Source organism: Aquarana catesbeiana, linkage group LG02 (assembly GCF_042186555.1).
Source record: "Aquarana catesbeiana isolate 2022-GZ linkage group LG02, ASM4218655v1, whole genome shotgun sequence".
NCBI lineage: Eukaryota > Metazoa > Chordata > Amphibia > Anura > Ranidae > Aquarana > Aquarana catesbeiana.
This window is the reverse complement of record NC_133325.1, coordinates 562883339-562900385: the sequence shown is the minus strand read 5'-3', so window position 1 is coordinate 562900385 and position 17047 is coordinate 562883339. Positions and strand designations below refer to the sequence as shown.

Genomic DNA, 17047 nt, shown 5'->3' with positions numbered 1-17047 from the left:
GCTGTCCTAGGGTATAGGAGGTATAGTGGCAACCTATTCTGTGGCTCTCTTTCACCAGACAGGAGTGATGGTTACCTCCATAATACAGTTACCGAGGTCATGCTAGGTCGGGGTGAAAATTGATTGAATTAGCTGGAGACTGGTGCGCGCATTGATTAGATTCCATAAAAGAAGGACATTTACACAGGACATTTGTTTGTTTGACACTAAAGTGCAATGATATAAATATGGCTTCCTGGTAAAATAGGGCAAACAATTTTTCGAGCTTTTTCTTAATGTTAGGGATATGAGTAATATCAGTGATAAAGGTGAAAACTAAATAGGAGACAAAAAAGTTTAGAAAAAAGTGACATTCTACCAATAGTTGTGTAAAGTGTTATACATATAAAGAATTTTAGCGGTAATGACAAATATAATATTTGCATAGATATTGCAAAACAGTGTTTGCACATTTTAGGTGAAGGATAGGTTTGCTAACGTTAAACACATGATCTGATGTTTATGAGGATAGCATTTTAGGTTTGTTCATTCCAATGTGTTTTTCTGTGCCCTTTAAATACATGAAACTTGCATGTAAATTATTACATATAGGTATTATGATAGTTGTCACACCACAAGCTGCAATAAAGGCTTCCAAAGAGTAAGCACTTCAAGAATTCATTGTATGCTTTCCATTTACTTTTTTTAATCATTTGCTAGATCAAGCAGTAGTATTTTTCTAGGCTGCACTAGTTTCTCTGTGTATTTGTGACAGGAGACAGGTTTGACACCAACACGAGTTTTAGGCAGGAGCATAGACAAAACCATGTAGAAGATCCCTCTGCTGGAGACAGCAGATGATCAAACCTGCAGATTCCACCAGATACTGAAGGAGATTTGTATACCCCATTGCTAATGCTCCAGCCGATGTTTTTGTACCATTGGTATTATGGAACAGAACGCAAACTGGGCACAAAAGAAATAAAAGTGCAGTTTGCCTACTTCTTTGGGATGCACAAGAGCAGTTAATACAAAAGTGATCAGACCTAATTTTAGGGACCTGCATGCTACTCTTATTACCTTAAGATTTATATAATCTACTACAGAACATTTGTTCTACTTAAATATCTGATAAGAACATTGTTGTATATTATGTTGTAGCCAATGAAATTATGCTTCTGGATTTGTCAAAACAATAAAGCTTCCCTAATTTTGACAAGCTACCCCACTTAACATACCACTGGTATAATTCTAAGTGTTATAGTTAAACATATTTATATAGAGGATATATTTAAGAAACTTTATTCTTAAAGGAAGACAAATTTGTTGAATGCACAGCAGGTTTCCTGTTCATATAAAGAAGGAAGCCCGGTATTGTAAGTCTATTGAAGAACACAACAGGACATCACTTAAAGCTGGCTAGGGAGGAGTTCATAGGTCAATTGCTTATATGTTGCCAACCAGAAATAAGTATATAAATAATCACATTTTGGAAAACTATATATTCAAACCTCTGCCTTCATTTTTTTTTGGAATCGTTTACTGAACTGGAATGTCGCTTGATGTATTGATAGAATGTTTGTGCAAATGTTGTATAGTTGGAGAGGTGCCTATTTCACTCTAGAAAGAATTCTGACAGGTTAAGATGGTATTACCTATTTTTTGTTAAATAAGAATTTTAGTGAAAACAGAACATTTTACAAAGAAAAAAATGTCCAACAAAATTCAACTTCTGCTGCTGCCAGACAAATAAAAAGCCTTTACACACAATGATGTTTGACCGGTCAGTGAACTTCTCCCCACAACCCTATTCCTTGGTTAGGGGAATGTGTTCACTACTTCCGTGTAGAGATCTTTTATGCTTGCTAGTAATATTATTGTGACTGTAGATCTCCTGAATTCAGGTTAAAAGTAAGGCCTCAATGCACCACAAGAGTTCCCCTTCCTACAGAGTTGGGAGTGGGATTTAAACATAACTCTCTCTCAAAAGCAGAGGAAAAGAATCTTGCTCTTCGCCCACAAGAACTCCTTGGCCAGCAGATACCTGGAGGAAGGATACAAACTCCTCACGAGATGGTATAGGATGCCAGAGGTGCTTCATCGCATGTACTCCCGGGTCCCAAATACCTGAAGGCATTGTCTGACTTCGGAGGGGTCCAGAAAATACTCCCTATTTTCTGGGAGTTCTCTAAAATAAGAGATTTCTGGACCATGGTGGAGCAAATTATAAGAACTATAATGGGAGTGTTCCTTGGAGGAAATCCTGCAGTCTTTCTACTACATGATACACCACTCTCAAACAAGTGATGCAAAATTTATTATTGAAACATCTCGTTAAGGCAGCAAAAACCTGCATTCCAGCCCTATGGAAGAGTACGATGCCTCCCAATAAAACACACTGGCTTGCTCAAATTAATGAGATCCAAGAGATAGAAAACTTGATCATGATGCTACTGAAACAAGAAGACAAGTACTGGACCCCTTACATTTTTTTATAAAGATCACTAGAACTATACTAGCTTCCCAACCATAGGTTGAAGTGGGGCTTTGCAACAATCTGCTCAATCCTTAGAGACGCAAGGTTTCTCGAGGTGGAATGGGTGGGCTTCTTTTCCCTCCTACCCACCCCTTTGTGCCCCTTTTTTTCTCTTCTCTCTCTTCCCCCAAATTTCTTCTCCCGCTCTCCCTTTCCACTCTTCTTGTTACTAATCTCGACCCCCTAAATTTCTTCTCTTTTCTTCTGGGGTTTAGTGCTGCTTTTTTCGCCTTTATTGGGGGGGGGGGGGGGGTAATAAAAAAAATAGGCGTTTTTGAGCTTTTTTTCCTAACTCTAAATGCCCCTCCATGTTAGCCTAAGTGTCCATGCACACATAGGTATTTACAGGAGTTTAGTGACAACAAAAAAAAAAATCACTTGTGCATTCAAGAGAGGAGGGTTTTGGCAGAAAACGTGCCTAAACATGTGTAAATGCGTCAAAACAAGTCTAAACACACCTACACGCTAGATAGGTTTAGCATTTGAGCGTTTTTTTAAATTAAATAAACAAGCACCTAAATGCTCCTAAACGCATTTGTTAAAATGCAGCTTAGGCGTGTTTTTGGAAATGCTTTTCTCCGGGTAGGCCCCAGTGTGAATGAAGCCTAAAGTGTAATGTTTTTACATAAATGTTACATATAGTAGTTACATAGTAGGTGAGGTTGAAAAAAGACACAAGTCCATCAAGTCCAACCTATGTGTGTGATTATAGATCAGTATTACATTGTATATCTCTGTATGTTACGGTCGTTCAGATGCTTATCTAATAGTTTTTTGAAACTATCGATGCCCCCCGCTGAGACCATCGCCTGTGGAAGGGAATTCAACATCCTTGCCGCTCTTACAGTAAAGAACCCTTTACATAGTTTAAGGTTAAACCTCTTTTCTTCTAATCTTAATGAGTGGCCACGAGTCTTGTTAAACTCCCTTCTGTGAAAAAGTTTTATCCCTTTTGTGGGGTCACCAGTACGGTATTTGTATATTGAAATCATATCCCCTCTCAATCGAAAGGTTCGTGCAAGGGACTAACTAAAATATCTTATATCTCGTCAGGTAGGCCTTTGTACTTCATTGTTTAGGTCATTCTAAAGGATCAGATAGTTACATAGTTATTCTGGTTGAAAAAAGACACAAGGTCCATCCAGTTTAACCAATAAAGGGACAAAAACAAGTACAATCCTATATACACAATCCTATACCCACAGTTGATCAAGAGAAAGGCATAAAAACCCAGCAAAGCATGATCCAATTTGCTCCAGCAGGGGCAAAAATTCCTTCTTGATCCCCCAAGAGGCAATCGGATATTCCCTGGATCAACTTTACCTAGAAATATTAGTATCCAGTTATGTACATTTAGGAAAACAATCCAGGCCTTTTCTAAAGCAATACACTGAGCTGGACAGAACCAGGTCTTGAGGGAGTCTATTCCACATTTTCACAGCTCTTACTGTGAAGAAGTCTTTTTGTATTTGAAAATTAAATCCCCTTTCCTCCAGACATAAAGAGTGCCCCATTGTCCTCTGTGTTGAGATTAAAGCGAATAATTCAACACTAAGTTCACTATATTGACCTCTTATATATTTATCCATGATGATCATATCCCCCCTTAATCTCCTATTCTCAAGAGAGAATAAATTCAGTTCCTCTAATCTTTTCTCATAGCTGAGCTCCTCCATGCCTCATACCAGTTTGGTTACTCTTCTCTGCACTTTCTCCAGTTCCATGATATCCTTTTTGAGAACTGGTGCCCAAACCTGAACTGAATATTCCAGCTGAGGTCTTACTAATGATTTGTACAGGGGCAAAATGATATATCTAACTCTGGAGGCTTTACCTCTCATATAACAAGAAAGGAGTTTGCTCACTTTGGAAACTGCTGCTTGGCATTGCTTGCCATTATTAAGCTTATGATCTACCAGAACACCTAGATCCTTCACCAATAATTTCCCCAGTTGTACTCCCCCTGGTATGTGTGATGAATGCATATTCTTAGACCCCAAGTGCCTAACTTTACATTTATCAGCATTAAACCTCATTTAGTACATAGTTGCCCAATTAAACAGCGCATTGACGCCAGCCTGTAAGTTGGAGACATTCTGTAAGGACGTTATTCCACTTTATAGTTTGGTGTCATTTGCGAAGACAGAAATGGTACTTTCAATCCCAGACCCTATATCATTTATAAATATATAAAAAGTAAGGTTCCCAACACTGAACCTTGGGGTACACCACTGATAACCTTAGACCATTCAGAGTATGAATAATTAACAACTACTCTGTGAAAACAGTCTTTTAGCCAGTTTTCTATCCATTTACAAACTTATTTTTCCAAGCCTGTAGACTTAAGGTGTTTGTAAAGTCACATAGTAACTTTGCTGGTATCCCCTCTGGTTTTTTACAGTTATTACCTACAGCGTGTGTGTTTTTGTAAAATTACAAGCTAAATATCTTTTCTCACACTGCAGCTGTGCGGTCACATGATCCCCCTCCACTCTGCTTCCTCGATCTATAGAGAGCAGCGGGAGGGGCTGAGATTCCCCTCTGATGTCAGCCAACCAGCAGAGGGAAGTCACGTGACCACACAGGAATAGGGTTAACCAGGTATATTACAATATAGAGAGGGACAAATTACACGGCACAAGCACTGTGCTATAAATTATGCCTTAAAGAAACAGAATCTTTTTTAGGGTTACAACCACTTTTACCTTACATATTAGCCGGGTGGGAACTGTGGCAAATGCATTTGCAAAAGCCAAGTATACTACATTCACAGCCACTCCTTTGTTTGTGGTTTTACTTACCTCCTCATAAAAAGAAATTAAACTCTCCAGTATCTTCCCAACTATAGGAGTCAAACTAACAGGTCTATAGTTACTTGTTAAAGACTTTGATCCCTTTTTAAATATAGGCACCACATTGGCCTTACGCCAGTCCAGTGGTACTTTTCCAGTCATAAAAAAGTCCCTAAAAATGAGAAATAATGGCTTTGAAATGACAGAGCATGATTCTTTAAGGATCCATGGATGTATGCCATCTGGTCCAGGTGCTTTATTCACCCTTATGATGTCTGAATATTTCTGGACCATATCAATTTTGAGCCATTGTGGATCATTTGGGTATTTATTTATATATTTAGATAATATTGAAAAATTGTTTTTGTATTATTTTATCATATGGCTTGTTTCACCAGTTTCCTAATGTACGTGTTACTTTTGTATTCAGTAGATGCCCACTCAAATTCTTTATAAACTACAATATGTAGTCATATATAAAGTTACCAAAGAGAGTTGTTTAAAATGGATTCAGGGTTATCTGTACTTGGTCTCAAACCAGTTGACTGAGCTGGAGTGGCTATTGTTACACCTTGATATGCTTGCTAATGCATGAAGATTGTAAATCTGAAGAGCTGGAGGCTATTGCAGTAAATGAGAAATGCAATGTGATTGGAATTACTTAGACATAGGTGGCTGATTCACATGATTGGGCAACAAATGCTGGTAGTTTACTCTTGCAGAAGTAGAGTAAATGGAAAATAGCTATTTTCCTGCTTTGATAGGGATGACCTCACCAGCTATGGGTAAACATTCGAGACTAATAGACTTGTGGGGGCATTATGATCTGGAAACCTCAGTTTAAGGAAAGCTAACAAATGGCTGGTTCTGTAATTATTAAAGAAAAAAAATAATGTTTTTTAGCAAGTAATAATAGATTTTTTTTTAGCTAATTTAGTTACATCAAAAAGCAGGCCTTATTTATCACAGTGCATGAAAGAAGAATTCTCAAGACTGCAAACTTTAAGAATGAGAGGTAAAATCTGATTCATTAGGCCTCATGCATGCTTTTCACGTGGCTTTTAGGGGCGTCTGGCGTTTTTCTTTTCTGCCTCTACATGTTACCCCATGTGTCCATGCACACATAGGCATTTAGAGGCAGAAAAAACCCCCACGGTCAGCATGTCCAGGAGCAGTGGCGTTTTGGCAGAAAAGCAATTGACGCGTGCAAATGAGACTGAACTCATGTTAACATTAGGCTTGTTTAGTGCTTGAACCTTCATTCATTTCAATGGTCAGAATAAATTCTTATTCTGGTCAATAAATTGCATTAACGCCCAAATGCTTTACGTGCTTAAATGTTTACAAGTGTCAAGTGTTTTTACTGCCAAAATGCTGCTGTCAGGAGGAAAGGTGTCTGGGAGTAATGGCAAAATGTCCAGTGTGGGTGAGGTCTTACTGAGGACCACAAGCAGGCTATTTCAAAGTTGGATGTTTCATACAGTTGAAAAAAAAGACTTGATTGTCCAACATTTTAAATATAACTTAAAGCGGGGGTCCACCTATCTATCCTTTTTTTTTTTTGAGTTCATTCACAAACTTTTCTTCTCAGCATTACATACTCACATATTGTGTGTAATATGTCCGCCTGTGTCAGATTTTGTGGGAAAGAATAACTTATATTATTCACTGCAGGCGGTTTCCATCTTCATTGTGGGCATTTGAAGCCCACAAGCATTTATTTCCTGGATGTGGTGAATGCTGTGCTCCCAGCATTCACCGCTCGTTCCCGCACATGCTCAGTGGCATCCTGGGAAGCCAGAGACTAGCTCCCAGGAGTCTGGGAGAGGCTAGAAACACGCCTACTCCCACGGGAGGAGAACCAGGAAGTGCAAAGAAGAATAGAAAAATAAAAGGTAATTACGGCGATTTAAATTTTTTTAAACGGCATGTCAGCATCTAGGCAAGGAAGAGAATACATACAGATATTGTTCAAAATTTGGGTGGAACTCCGCTTTAATCATTACTGAAAACAGGGGCAATTATTCTTTTTTTTGCAATCTTTTTTCATATTAAAAGATTGATTTTACTCAGTCATCCTTTACCTTGCCTCTGCATCCTGATGTTTTTGGAAAATTGGGACTAGAAGCTGTGTAGAATAGAACAACCACAGTTCCTTATTTATTTTTTTCAAAACCATGATGGGACCATGAGGAGGACCTGCAAACGGCTACGTGCAACTCATGTACTGTAATTTAAAAATATATGCAGTACATATTGTGTGTAAGATGGTTTTAAAGTAGGGAAACAAGTGTACATGTGCAATAATGTTGGAAGTTATAAAAACCTCTATGATATTTTCTCACCCTTAAGCAATTGTTAAATATGAAATAATAATGTCTGTGATAGATAGCTACATGAGTATTATACATATTATTATACATGGGAATATATTATTTTGGTGTCAGAGTGGAATAAATTTGAAAAGTAATGTCATTAACCTTGAAATATTTAAGATCAATGCAAAAGTAAAATCTTACAATTCTATTCAGTGCAATGACATGCCACAGCATACTGATGCTGAAAATCTTTCAGTTTTATTGGGGTAATAAGTGCTTTGAAACCACTGCTGAGTGGGTTGGGTTGGTGGCAATAAACAGGTTTATGATGGAAATAAAAGCTACACTTTATAACGTTTTGTGACATAATAACTCTCAAGGAGCATGAATGTCAGGATATTGAAAGGGTTGCATTACTGAGAGCTAAGCAATCTTTTCAAGCAAACTTTTTCTTATAGCATCATACCAATGTCGTTGATTTATATTTTGTCTATGCATTATATGTATACGTGTCACAAGTGGAAGTTTCCCTTGGAACAGGCTTGTGTTCTTGTTTTGACAGATGTCAATGGGGTTTTTAAAATAGTTACTCAACTCTCTCACCCCTCCTCCATCTCAAACTTCTTATCTTTATTGACTTACTGATAAGGACACTTGGTTGCCTGGCACTGGAGAACAACGGTGGGATCACTTAATACATTTACTGCATACATTTACTGCACTTTTGCAAGATAGATCTTAGCATTTTCTTTTACCACCTTAGCATTTCTAGGAGAAGCTGGGTACAAGGCTATGTCAGTGTACCTCAGTCACTTTTAAGGACAAGTATATGGGTAGGAGCTGGTCTGAGTAAATCACAAGAAAAAATTGATTAGTTTTGGGAATGTACCAGATACCAGATAAAAGATGATAACTTTTTGTGCAGAAAACTGTACTCTTTCTTTTTGACCCTTTCCCCAGCTTGAAATGGCTGACCACAATTTCTTGCATTTAGCTACCTAGAAAAGGATGATACCGTATGAAAGCATCTTAACTTCTTTCAAGGAACAGTACTATTTACACAAATTTCTATATTTTACTCAGTAGCTGTTTAATCTAAGGCAACTGATGTGTATGTATATTACCCAGTGGCGTCGCTGGGGGGGGGGGGGGCGCGGGGTGCGGGCCGCACCTGGGTAACACCTGCCAGAGGCGTGACATCTGTGGGTAGCGACACCACCCCCTGCTTTACACTGATCTGCGCCTCTCTGGTCTCGCGACTGTGTCCCTCAGCGGAGCGGACCAAAGCCACCTCCCCCTCCTCTCTGTTTACATCCACACAGCAGGAGGAGGAGCCAGAGGGACACACACCGCTGTGCATATTCATCCACGCTGTTCTGAAGTCTGTAAACTTTACTATATGTAGATTGACATGTGCAGGGGGGGTGCTATGGGAGGGAAGAGGGGGTTCTATACTGATAGAGGGGGTCTGCACTGAGGGGGGTGTCTATACTGATGAGGAGGTCTGCACTGAGGAGGGGTGTCTATACTAAAGGGGGGGTTTGCACTGGGGGTTGTCTATACTGATGGGGGTGTCTATATTGATGGTGGGGGTCTGCACTGAGGGGGGGTGTCTATACTGATGGGGGGGTGGGGAGGTGTCTATACTGATGGGGTCTGCACTGAGGTGGGTGTCTATACTGATGGGGGGGTCTGCACTGAGAGGGTGTCTATACTGATGAGGGTGTCTGTACTAAGGCAGGGGGGTCTGTACTGAGGGGGAGGTCTATACTGATGGCGTGGGGTCTGTACTGAGGGAGGGGGTCAGTACTTAGTGAGGGGTCTATACTGAGGAAAGGGGGTCTGTACTTAGTGGGGGGAGTCTATACTGAGGAAAGGGGGTCTGTACTTAGTGCGGGGGTCTGTACTGAGGAAGGAGGTCTATACTGATGGAGGGGGGTCTGTATTGAGGGAGGGGAGTCTGTACTTAGTGGGAGGGGGGTCTGTACTGAGGAAAGTGAGTCTGTACTTAGTGAGGGGGGTCTGAACTGCGGGAGGGGATCTGTACTTAGTGGGGGGGGGTCTATACTGAGGGAGGGGGTCTGCACTGAGGGGGGTGTCTATACTGATGGGGTCGGCACTGAGGGGGGTGTCTATACTGATGGGGGGTCTGCACTGAGGGGGAGTCTATACTGATGAGGGGGTCTGTACTAAGGGAGGAGGGTCTGTACTGAGGGGGAGGTCTATACTGATGGAGGGGGGTCTGTATTGAGGGAGGGGAGTCTGTACTTAGTGGGAGGGGGGGTCTATACTGAGGAAAGGGGGTCTGTACTTAGTGGGGGGAGTCTATACTGAGGAAAGGGGGTCTGTACTTAGTGAGGGGGTCTGTACTGAGGGGGGAGGTCTATACTGATGGAGGGGGGTCTGTATTGAGGGAGGGGAGTCTGTACTTAGTGGGAGGGGGGTCTATACTGAGGAAAGGGAGTCTGTACTTAGTGAGGGGGGTTTGAACTGCGGGAGGGGATCTGTACTTAGTGGGGGGGGTCTATACTGAGAGAGGGGGTCTGTACTGAGGGGGGACTATAGTTGGTGGAGGGGGGATGGCACCATTTTTTTTTTATAAACTTAAAAGAAAAGATGGACTCATGTAAATTTAATTTAAACTATTTCAAATATTAATTTATGCACTATAATTTGAATGCACTTTTTTGAAGCCGAGCGCTGCACTTTTTTGTGACAATAACATTTTTTTGGGTTTCTACATGAATGGATGCTGGAAGTCAGCAGAGGTTCACCTCATTCACAAAGCTCTGGGGCAAATTTCCTTGCAAAGTGAACAGCATATTTGCCTTTAATAAGCTAACCCCTTCTGGTCTGCAAGCATCAGAACTCATTGCCAGTTTTCTTGGCTTTTACCTGAAAAATCTATATAATAATTAGTTCAGCAAGCATAGGTGACACTAAGCCTGATGAGTTAATGTATGTGTCCTAGGAATTGAAGATACTTCCATAAGCAACCATTCTAGTGCCCTGAGATCCCTTGTGACTTTGGTTGCTTGGTGCCCTACATATTATGGTATCTACAGACATAAAATAATTATCTACTGATCCTGCTGTTTAAAGCAGTGTTCATAAGAACCCTCTTGTATTGAATTGTATTGTAAGTGTACTGTCTCTCTTTCATTTGTAAAGTGCTGCACAAACCATTGTCACTATATACATCCTGAATAATAATAATATGTTTGTAGGATCCTTTATCACCCTGGCTAACATTTCCCTACTGAGCTTGCTCAGGATAGGATTTATTAGCTTGGGTGGCTTTTCCTAAATGCTCTTGCCTTCTTCATGGGTATGAATCAATGACCTGGTCAATGTAGCTTTGTCAGGTGGCATCTTTTGTTCCCAAAAAGAAAGTAAAAAAAATTATAGTCAGCCTTGTTCGTAAAATCTGCTATCCATCCAATAAGTATTACACTAGGAGATAATTAGTACAGTTGGAAAACAGTAAGATCCTGGGTCCCACTGGCAAATAATTCACAGAGATCTGCCAGTCTATGGCCATCCTAAAACTATCAACTATCTACAGACATTTTATTTTTCTTAGGATTGTATACCAAGCAATTACATTAATTGAGTAAAAAAAAGTACAATATGTTTTTATTTTTTTTAATATAGAGCATAATCAGATCTTTTTTATGACAGCAGTCCAGTTTTTTTCCCGCTGTGACAAATTGAAAGTAGTTAACACCGACTTTTTGTTTGCCTTGCTTGATCAACAGTGGGGTAATGTAGGAGAAGCTGAACTCTGTGGACTTGCCTTTTTCAAGCCTAATAACTATGCAGCTATGCATGAGGTTAAAAATACGGTAAAAGAATGTGTGTAACATTGCTTGGGTTAATTAATGTTTATGCTGCGTGAAGCTGGGACTCTAGCAAAGGCTTGCTTATTTGTGAAAATGCTTTACAAGTACAAGTAACCTTCATTTTGTTAGATAAAGATTTGATCAATAATGATGTCAATAGCAGTATAAATAATTTTATTTATAATACTAATTATTAATATTATTTTATTTTATTATTATGAATATTTGTGTAACCAACTAAATAACAAGTGTTGTTTAGGGAAAATTGATCTTCCCTGCAATTAGATTTTTCAATTATTCATAAACATTTAAAAAAACATGATCCAAAGTGTACTTGTCACCCGTAGTGACCTATCAGATTTTATTTTCTTGTATAATGAAACAAGGAATCTGATTTTAACCAGCTTTTCATCACAAAAGTTATTGAAGGGATTCAGGCAACCTGCCACCAATCATTTTCATATTCATATCTATATGGCTGGCATAGCGACAAGTTAAATCAATTTCCAATTTCCAGTCCCTGCACGACACTACAGGTAACTCCAATATTTAAAGTGCTCGCTCAGCAGATGGCCATGACCTCTTATAAAAAAGCTGGTCAAAATGCGCTTTTCACAGAAGAAACTCCTCTCCTCTTCAGCCTCCAACATCCAGGATGCTCAGAATACTGCGTTCCTTCTCCTCTCATCAGTCCCACAAAACCACAAAATTTTATTGTGCAGTGTTTATTACTAATATGATTTTCATAAATTCATGATTATTAATAAACATAAGGCAGCCCATTCACATTAAAAAGTGCCCGCTGAAGATCCAACTGAAGGCAATAGTAAGTATTAAGAGTCCTTTTTCTAGGGAGCTTTTATAGAATTTTTCTTCAAGCAAAAGTCACTTAAAAAGTGGTTGGATTTGCTAGGAGATTGACTTTTGTATTGGCACATACATGCTTAGAGATACCGAAAGGCTTGAATTTTGTTACTGTTTGTTGCTACTTCTTATAATTGAACTGGGTATGAACCAGGAAACAAAATCTCAGCTTCCATAATGCAAATGCAAGTTTTTAATTCTTTTGTGAAATGCCCACACACATTTTATCGCATAAACATGCTCCTAGGAATGGCCAAGACTTGGAAAAAAACTTTAAGGTCCCAACATACAGACATCCAATTATGAACTTCATTTCACAACACTTCAGTGCACATTGGCCATGAGCAAGGTACTATCTAGATCTCACAATGGAAAGCATGGGGAAAAAGTAGCAAAACTGGTAGTGGTTTCTAAATGTAATCTACTGTCAGAGTCTATACATAAAATAAATTAGTTATTACACGTGTTGAAATATTTAGGATATGATCAGTACTAGGACAAGGTCATCCAGCACCCGCGTCAAAGATGCCAAACCACCCATTCTTGTAACAGAATGAAAAAAAGAAGGCGCCCCATCCCTACAGTAAGCCATTGCAGCCACCCAGGGCAGCTGTCTCTCCCACCTACCCCTTGTCTCAGCCCTGGATATGATCATAATCATCTGCAGTGTATAATTAATATTGACAAAATAAATTACCTTTTTTTGGGCAAACAGAGCAGACAAGAAACCATCAATAGGACAGGAAGAAAAATCTCTCCCATGGAGTAACAGACAGAAATAATGAATCCTGATAGGAGGATCTAGCCTTACTCGTGTAAAAAATGTTCTGTCTGAAGTTGGTCTTTAATAAAATGGGAGTGCTTTTGTCTCCATATGGACAAAGTTTAAACATAACTGGACTGGTGCTTACAGTAAATGTCTTTATTTTTTATTTTAAATTGTCAATTGCTAGGGTATGATTTTATTGCATTAACCTCCCTGACAGTATTCCCGAGTGTGGCTTGGGGTGAAATTTCAGCACCATTAGCGGTAACCCCGAGCCACACTCGAGATTACATCTCAGGATCCTGGTGCAGGTTACTTACCTTGTCCCCAGGATCCTTCGATGTCCCCCTGTGCTGTCTGCGGGCTCCGTCCTCTGCCCGAAGCCTCTCTGTGCCAGGCTCTGTTCCCTGCGAGCGGCGCGATGCACGGAGGCGAAGCCTGGCAGGAAATTCAAAAAAATTTAAAAGTCATAACACATACAGTACTGTAATCTTACAGATTACAGTACTGTATGAAATCATTTCACTTCCCTTTTGTCCCCAGTGCTTTGGCCCATGCCCTGCATGCAGTTTTATATTACATATACCAGGGATATGCAATTAGTGGACCTCCAGCTGTTGCAGAACTACAAGTCCCATGAGGCATAGCAATACTCCGACAAACACAGGCATGACACCCAGAGGCAGAGGCATGATGAGACTTGTAGTTCTGTAACAGCTGGAGGTCCGCTAATTGCATATCCCTGACATATACTGTTCTTTCTGCCTAGAAATTTGAGATTGTCCATAGCAACCAAAAAGTGTCCCTTTACGTCAAAAGTGGCTTTAGACCAGATAGAAAACAGCGATAGTAAATTAGAACACTTGCAGAATTGAGCGATAGTGAATAGTGGGGAAATTTATTTTATTATTATTATATTATAATTTTTTAAAATTATTTATATTTATTTATTATATTATAATTTATGATTTTGTGTTTCAAACTTCATCATACCCGGGATTTCTACTAGACTCTTGGTGGATAGATCTAAGTGTGTTATTGCTAAGAATTACAGACCTACAATATAAAACGCCAAATTTCTATGCAAAATAATTGTACCGCTTTGAGACACAAAAATCTGAAATAATCATACCGCCAGGGAGGTTAACTAAATACTTCTATGGTATAAATAAGATACATAATAATGATAAATATTTTTTTCAGGTGTAAGATACAGTCAGCAAGGAAACAGTGAAGTCACGTCATCGTCAACGATTAATCACCATGGTAACAATGGCATGTTAACCAGCCAATCAGTTCTCCAGCAAGTTTCCCCAGCAGGCTTGGATCCTGGCCATAACATGCTTTCACCTGATGGTAAATTGGTGAGTACACCTGGCCTATTGTAGCTGCAGAGCTGATAAGATAAGAGAGACAAGCAAGCAAAACACACAGTATTCTTTTTTTTTTTTTTTTAGGTTCTCACAGGGTCAGCAGTAAACAAAGAGGCATTGTGGCTGAAAAAAATCATGAATGCACAGTTTGCTCTAAAAAGCATTACTCTGACCCACTTTAAGGCCTTTTTTGAAGCTGACCAATAAATGTAACAAAGAGCTGTTCACTTTTTATTGATTAAATACCTTACAAAGTAGGAAAGTGGGTGGAACAGTGTTTGTTTTTCCTCACAGATGACATGCACATTGATAAAACTGGCTCTCCTAAAGCCTTCTTGTCTAAAGACTTTGGCTAGGTGTAGACAGGACAGAACTTTTTTTCACTTGAGGCAAAATACTTTCCCTTTTCTATCTCAGTCATTGGCTACTTTATTTCACAGGGTGTTAGTAATCAGTAGAGAGGTGTCAAATGTGTCATTAATGAGATAATCACCTTGCCGTGCCTTAACACTTTATTTTCCCTTTTAACAGTTAATATCAAGGCAGGTATATAATGTAACAGTGGTATTTGTTGCCGTGTACAGTGCATGACTAATCTTGTATGATATTTTAACCACTACAGCCCCGGAAGCATTTGCCCCCTTAATGACCAGGCCATTTTTTGCGATACAGCACTGCGCCGCTTTAACTGACAATTGAGCAGTCGTGCAACGTTGTGCCCAAACAAAATTTACATCCTTTTTTACCCACAAATAGAGCTTTCTTTTAGTGGTATTTGATCACTTCTACAGTTTTTATTTTTTGTGCTATAAACAAAAAATGCCGACAATTTTGAAAAAAAAAAAAAAAAATTTTTACTTTCTGCTTTATTACATATCCCCAAAAAAATAAAAAAAACATTTATTCACCAGTTTAGGCCGATATATATTCTTCTACATATTTAAAAAAAAAAACGGCAATAGGTTATATTGATTGGTTTGCGCAAAAGTTATCACATCTACAAACTACGAGGTAGATTTAGGGACTTTTTTTAAAAATTGTTTTTACTAGTAATGGCGACGATCTGTGATTTTTAGTGGGACTGCTACATTGCCCCAAATGACACTTTTTGGGGACCAGTGACATTGTTACATTGATCAGTGCTTAAAAAATGCACTGATCAATGTAAAAATGACACTGGCAGGGAAGGGGTTAACACTAGGGGGCGATCAAGGGGTTAAGTGTGTTCCCTGATTGTGTTCTAACTGTAGGGGGGGTGGGCTCACTGGGAGAGATCGAGAGAGATCGCTATTCCCGATCACTGGGAACAAAAAATCTCTGACATGTCATTAGGCAGAATGGGGAATCGCCTTGTTTACATAGGCAGTTCCCTGTTCTGCCTCTGTACACCGCGATAGCGCACATCCAGTTAAATTAAAATATATTTAGTAAAACCCGCAGCAACGTGAGTAAAGTTGCTATGAGTCAGGTAAACTTATATTACAACTGGTTAATCTCCGAGGCTATTCACAGTTTTTTTTGCACTTTTACCAATTTTCCTAATGCATGTAAAAATTTTAAATTGTTTATAAATAGATTATGGACAGAAAAAACAACAACTTTTGCCTGCATCCATTCTTGAGACTGCCACTTAATTTTACATCCCAATGTCAAAGATTTCTTACAAATAGTACAGTACAGATAGTAGTACAGATACTATCACAATGAACATATAGAATAGTATTCCCACTGCTGAAGGGCTATGTGCATGCAGAACTCTCGCCATGCCAAAAGCAGTCTTTATACCCTTCAGCACTGGTAGGGAGGATCCATACATTTAAAATGTCCCCCTCCACTCCCCACTGTTCATTTTATTTCAACATTATGTGGAATAATCCAAGGGTATTCTTAATTTTCAATACCATGCTCCTTCTCCTCTTCTTCCAAAAATATGCAAGCTTTCCCAAGTTGACATTGTGGCTGCTAACATGAGCTAAATAATTATCTATTCTAAAAATAAACAGAATAAATCTGATTGTATGAATGAGTTTGGGTTGATTTACTAAAGGCAAATCCACTCTGGAAGTGCACTTGGAAATGTAGTCGCTGTAGATCTGAGGGGAAGATCTGAAATGAGGGGAACCTCTGCTGATTTTATCATCCAATCTTGTACAAGCAAAAATACTGTTTTTTATTTTGCTTGCGTGTGCCCCTCAGATCTACAGTGACTGCACTTTCAAGTGCACTTGCAATGCAAAGTGGATTTGCCTTTAGTAAATGAACCCCATGTGTAGATTTATGGTAGTAGTAGTGTTAAAAATATATATATATGTACTCAGTAAAAACAAAATTATTAACACTTTAAATTAACCTGGTTCGACGTAGACATTAAGACACTGATGTTACAAGCATGTGAACACCTGGTCTTTGTTATAGTACTATAGTCACCATGCTTATTTTCATCATTGTAGATGATGAGTAGTCCTAAATCTGGTCACATGATGACGTATCCTTGAGCCCACTCTACGCATTTCTGGGTTAAGTGTCCTAATGTATACGTTGAGCAAATGAAGAGGCAATTCTTTAGCACTGCCTCTT

General features: G+C 39.2%; 1 protein-coding gene across 2 annotated transcripts in view; it reads left to right on the top strand.

Moving 5' to 3' along the window:
* Positions 1 to 17047, top strand: part of HNF1B (HNF1 homeobox B) — an 85379-nt gene that overhangs the window by 52646 nt on the left and 15686 nt on the right. For both annotated transcript variants that reach the window (XM_073616055.1, XM_073616054.1), the window contains exon 5: positions 14301 to 14461. In XM_073616055.1, coding sequence (XP_073472156.1) covers positions 14301 to 14461 — 161 coding nt within the window. The remainder of the gene's footprint in view (positions 1 to 14300; positions 14462 to 17047) is intronic.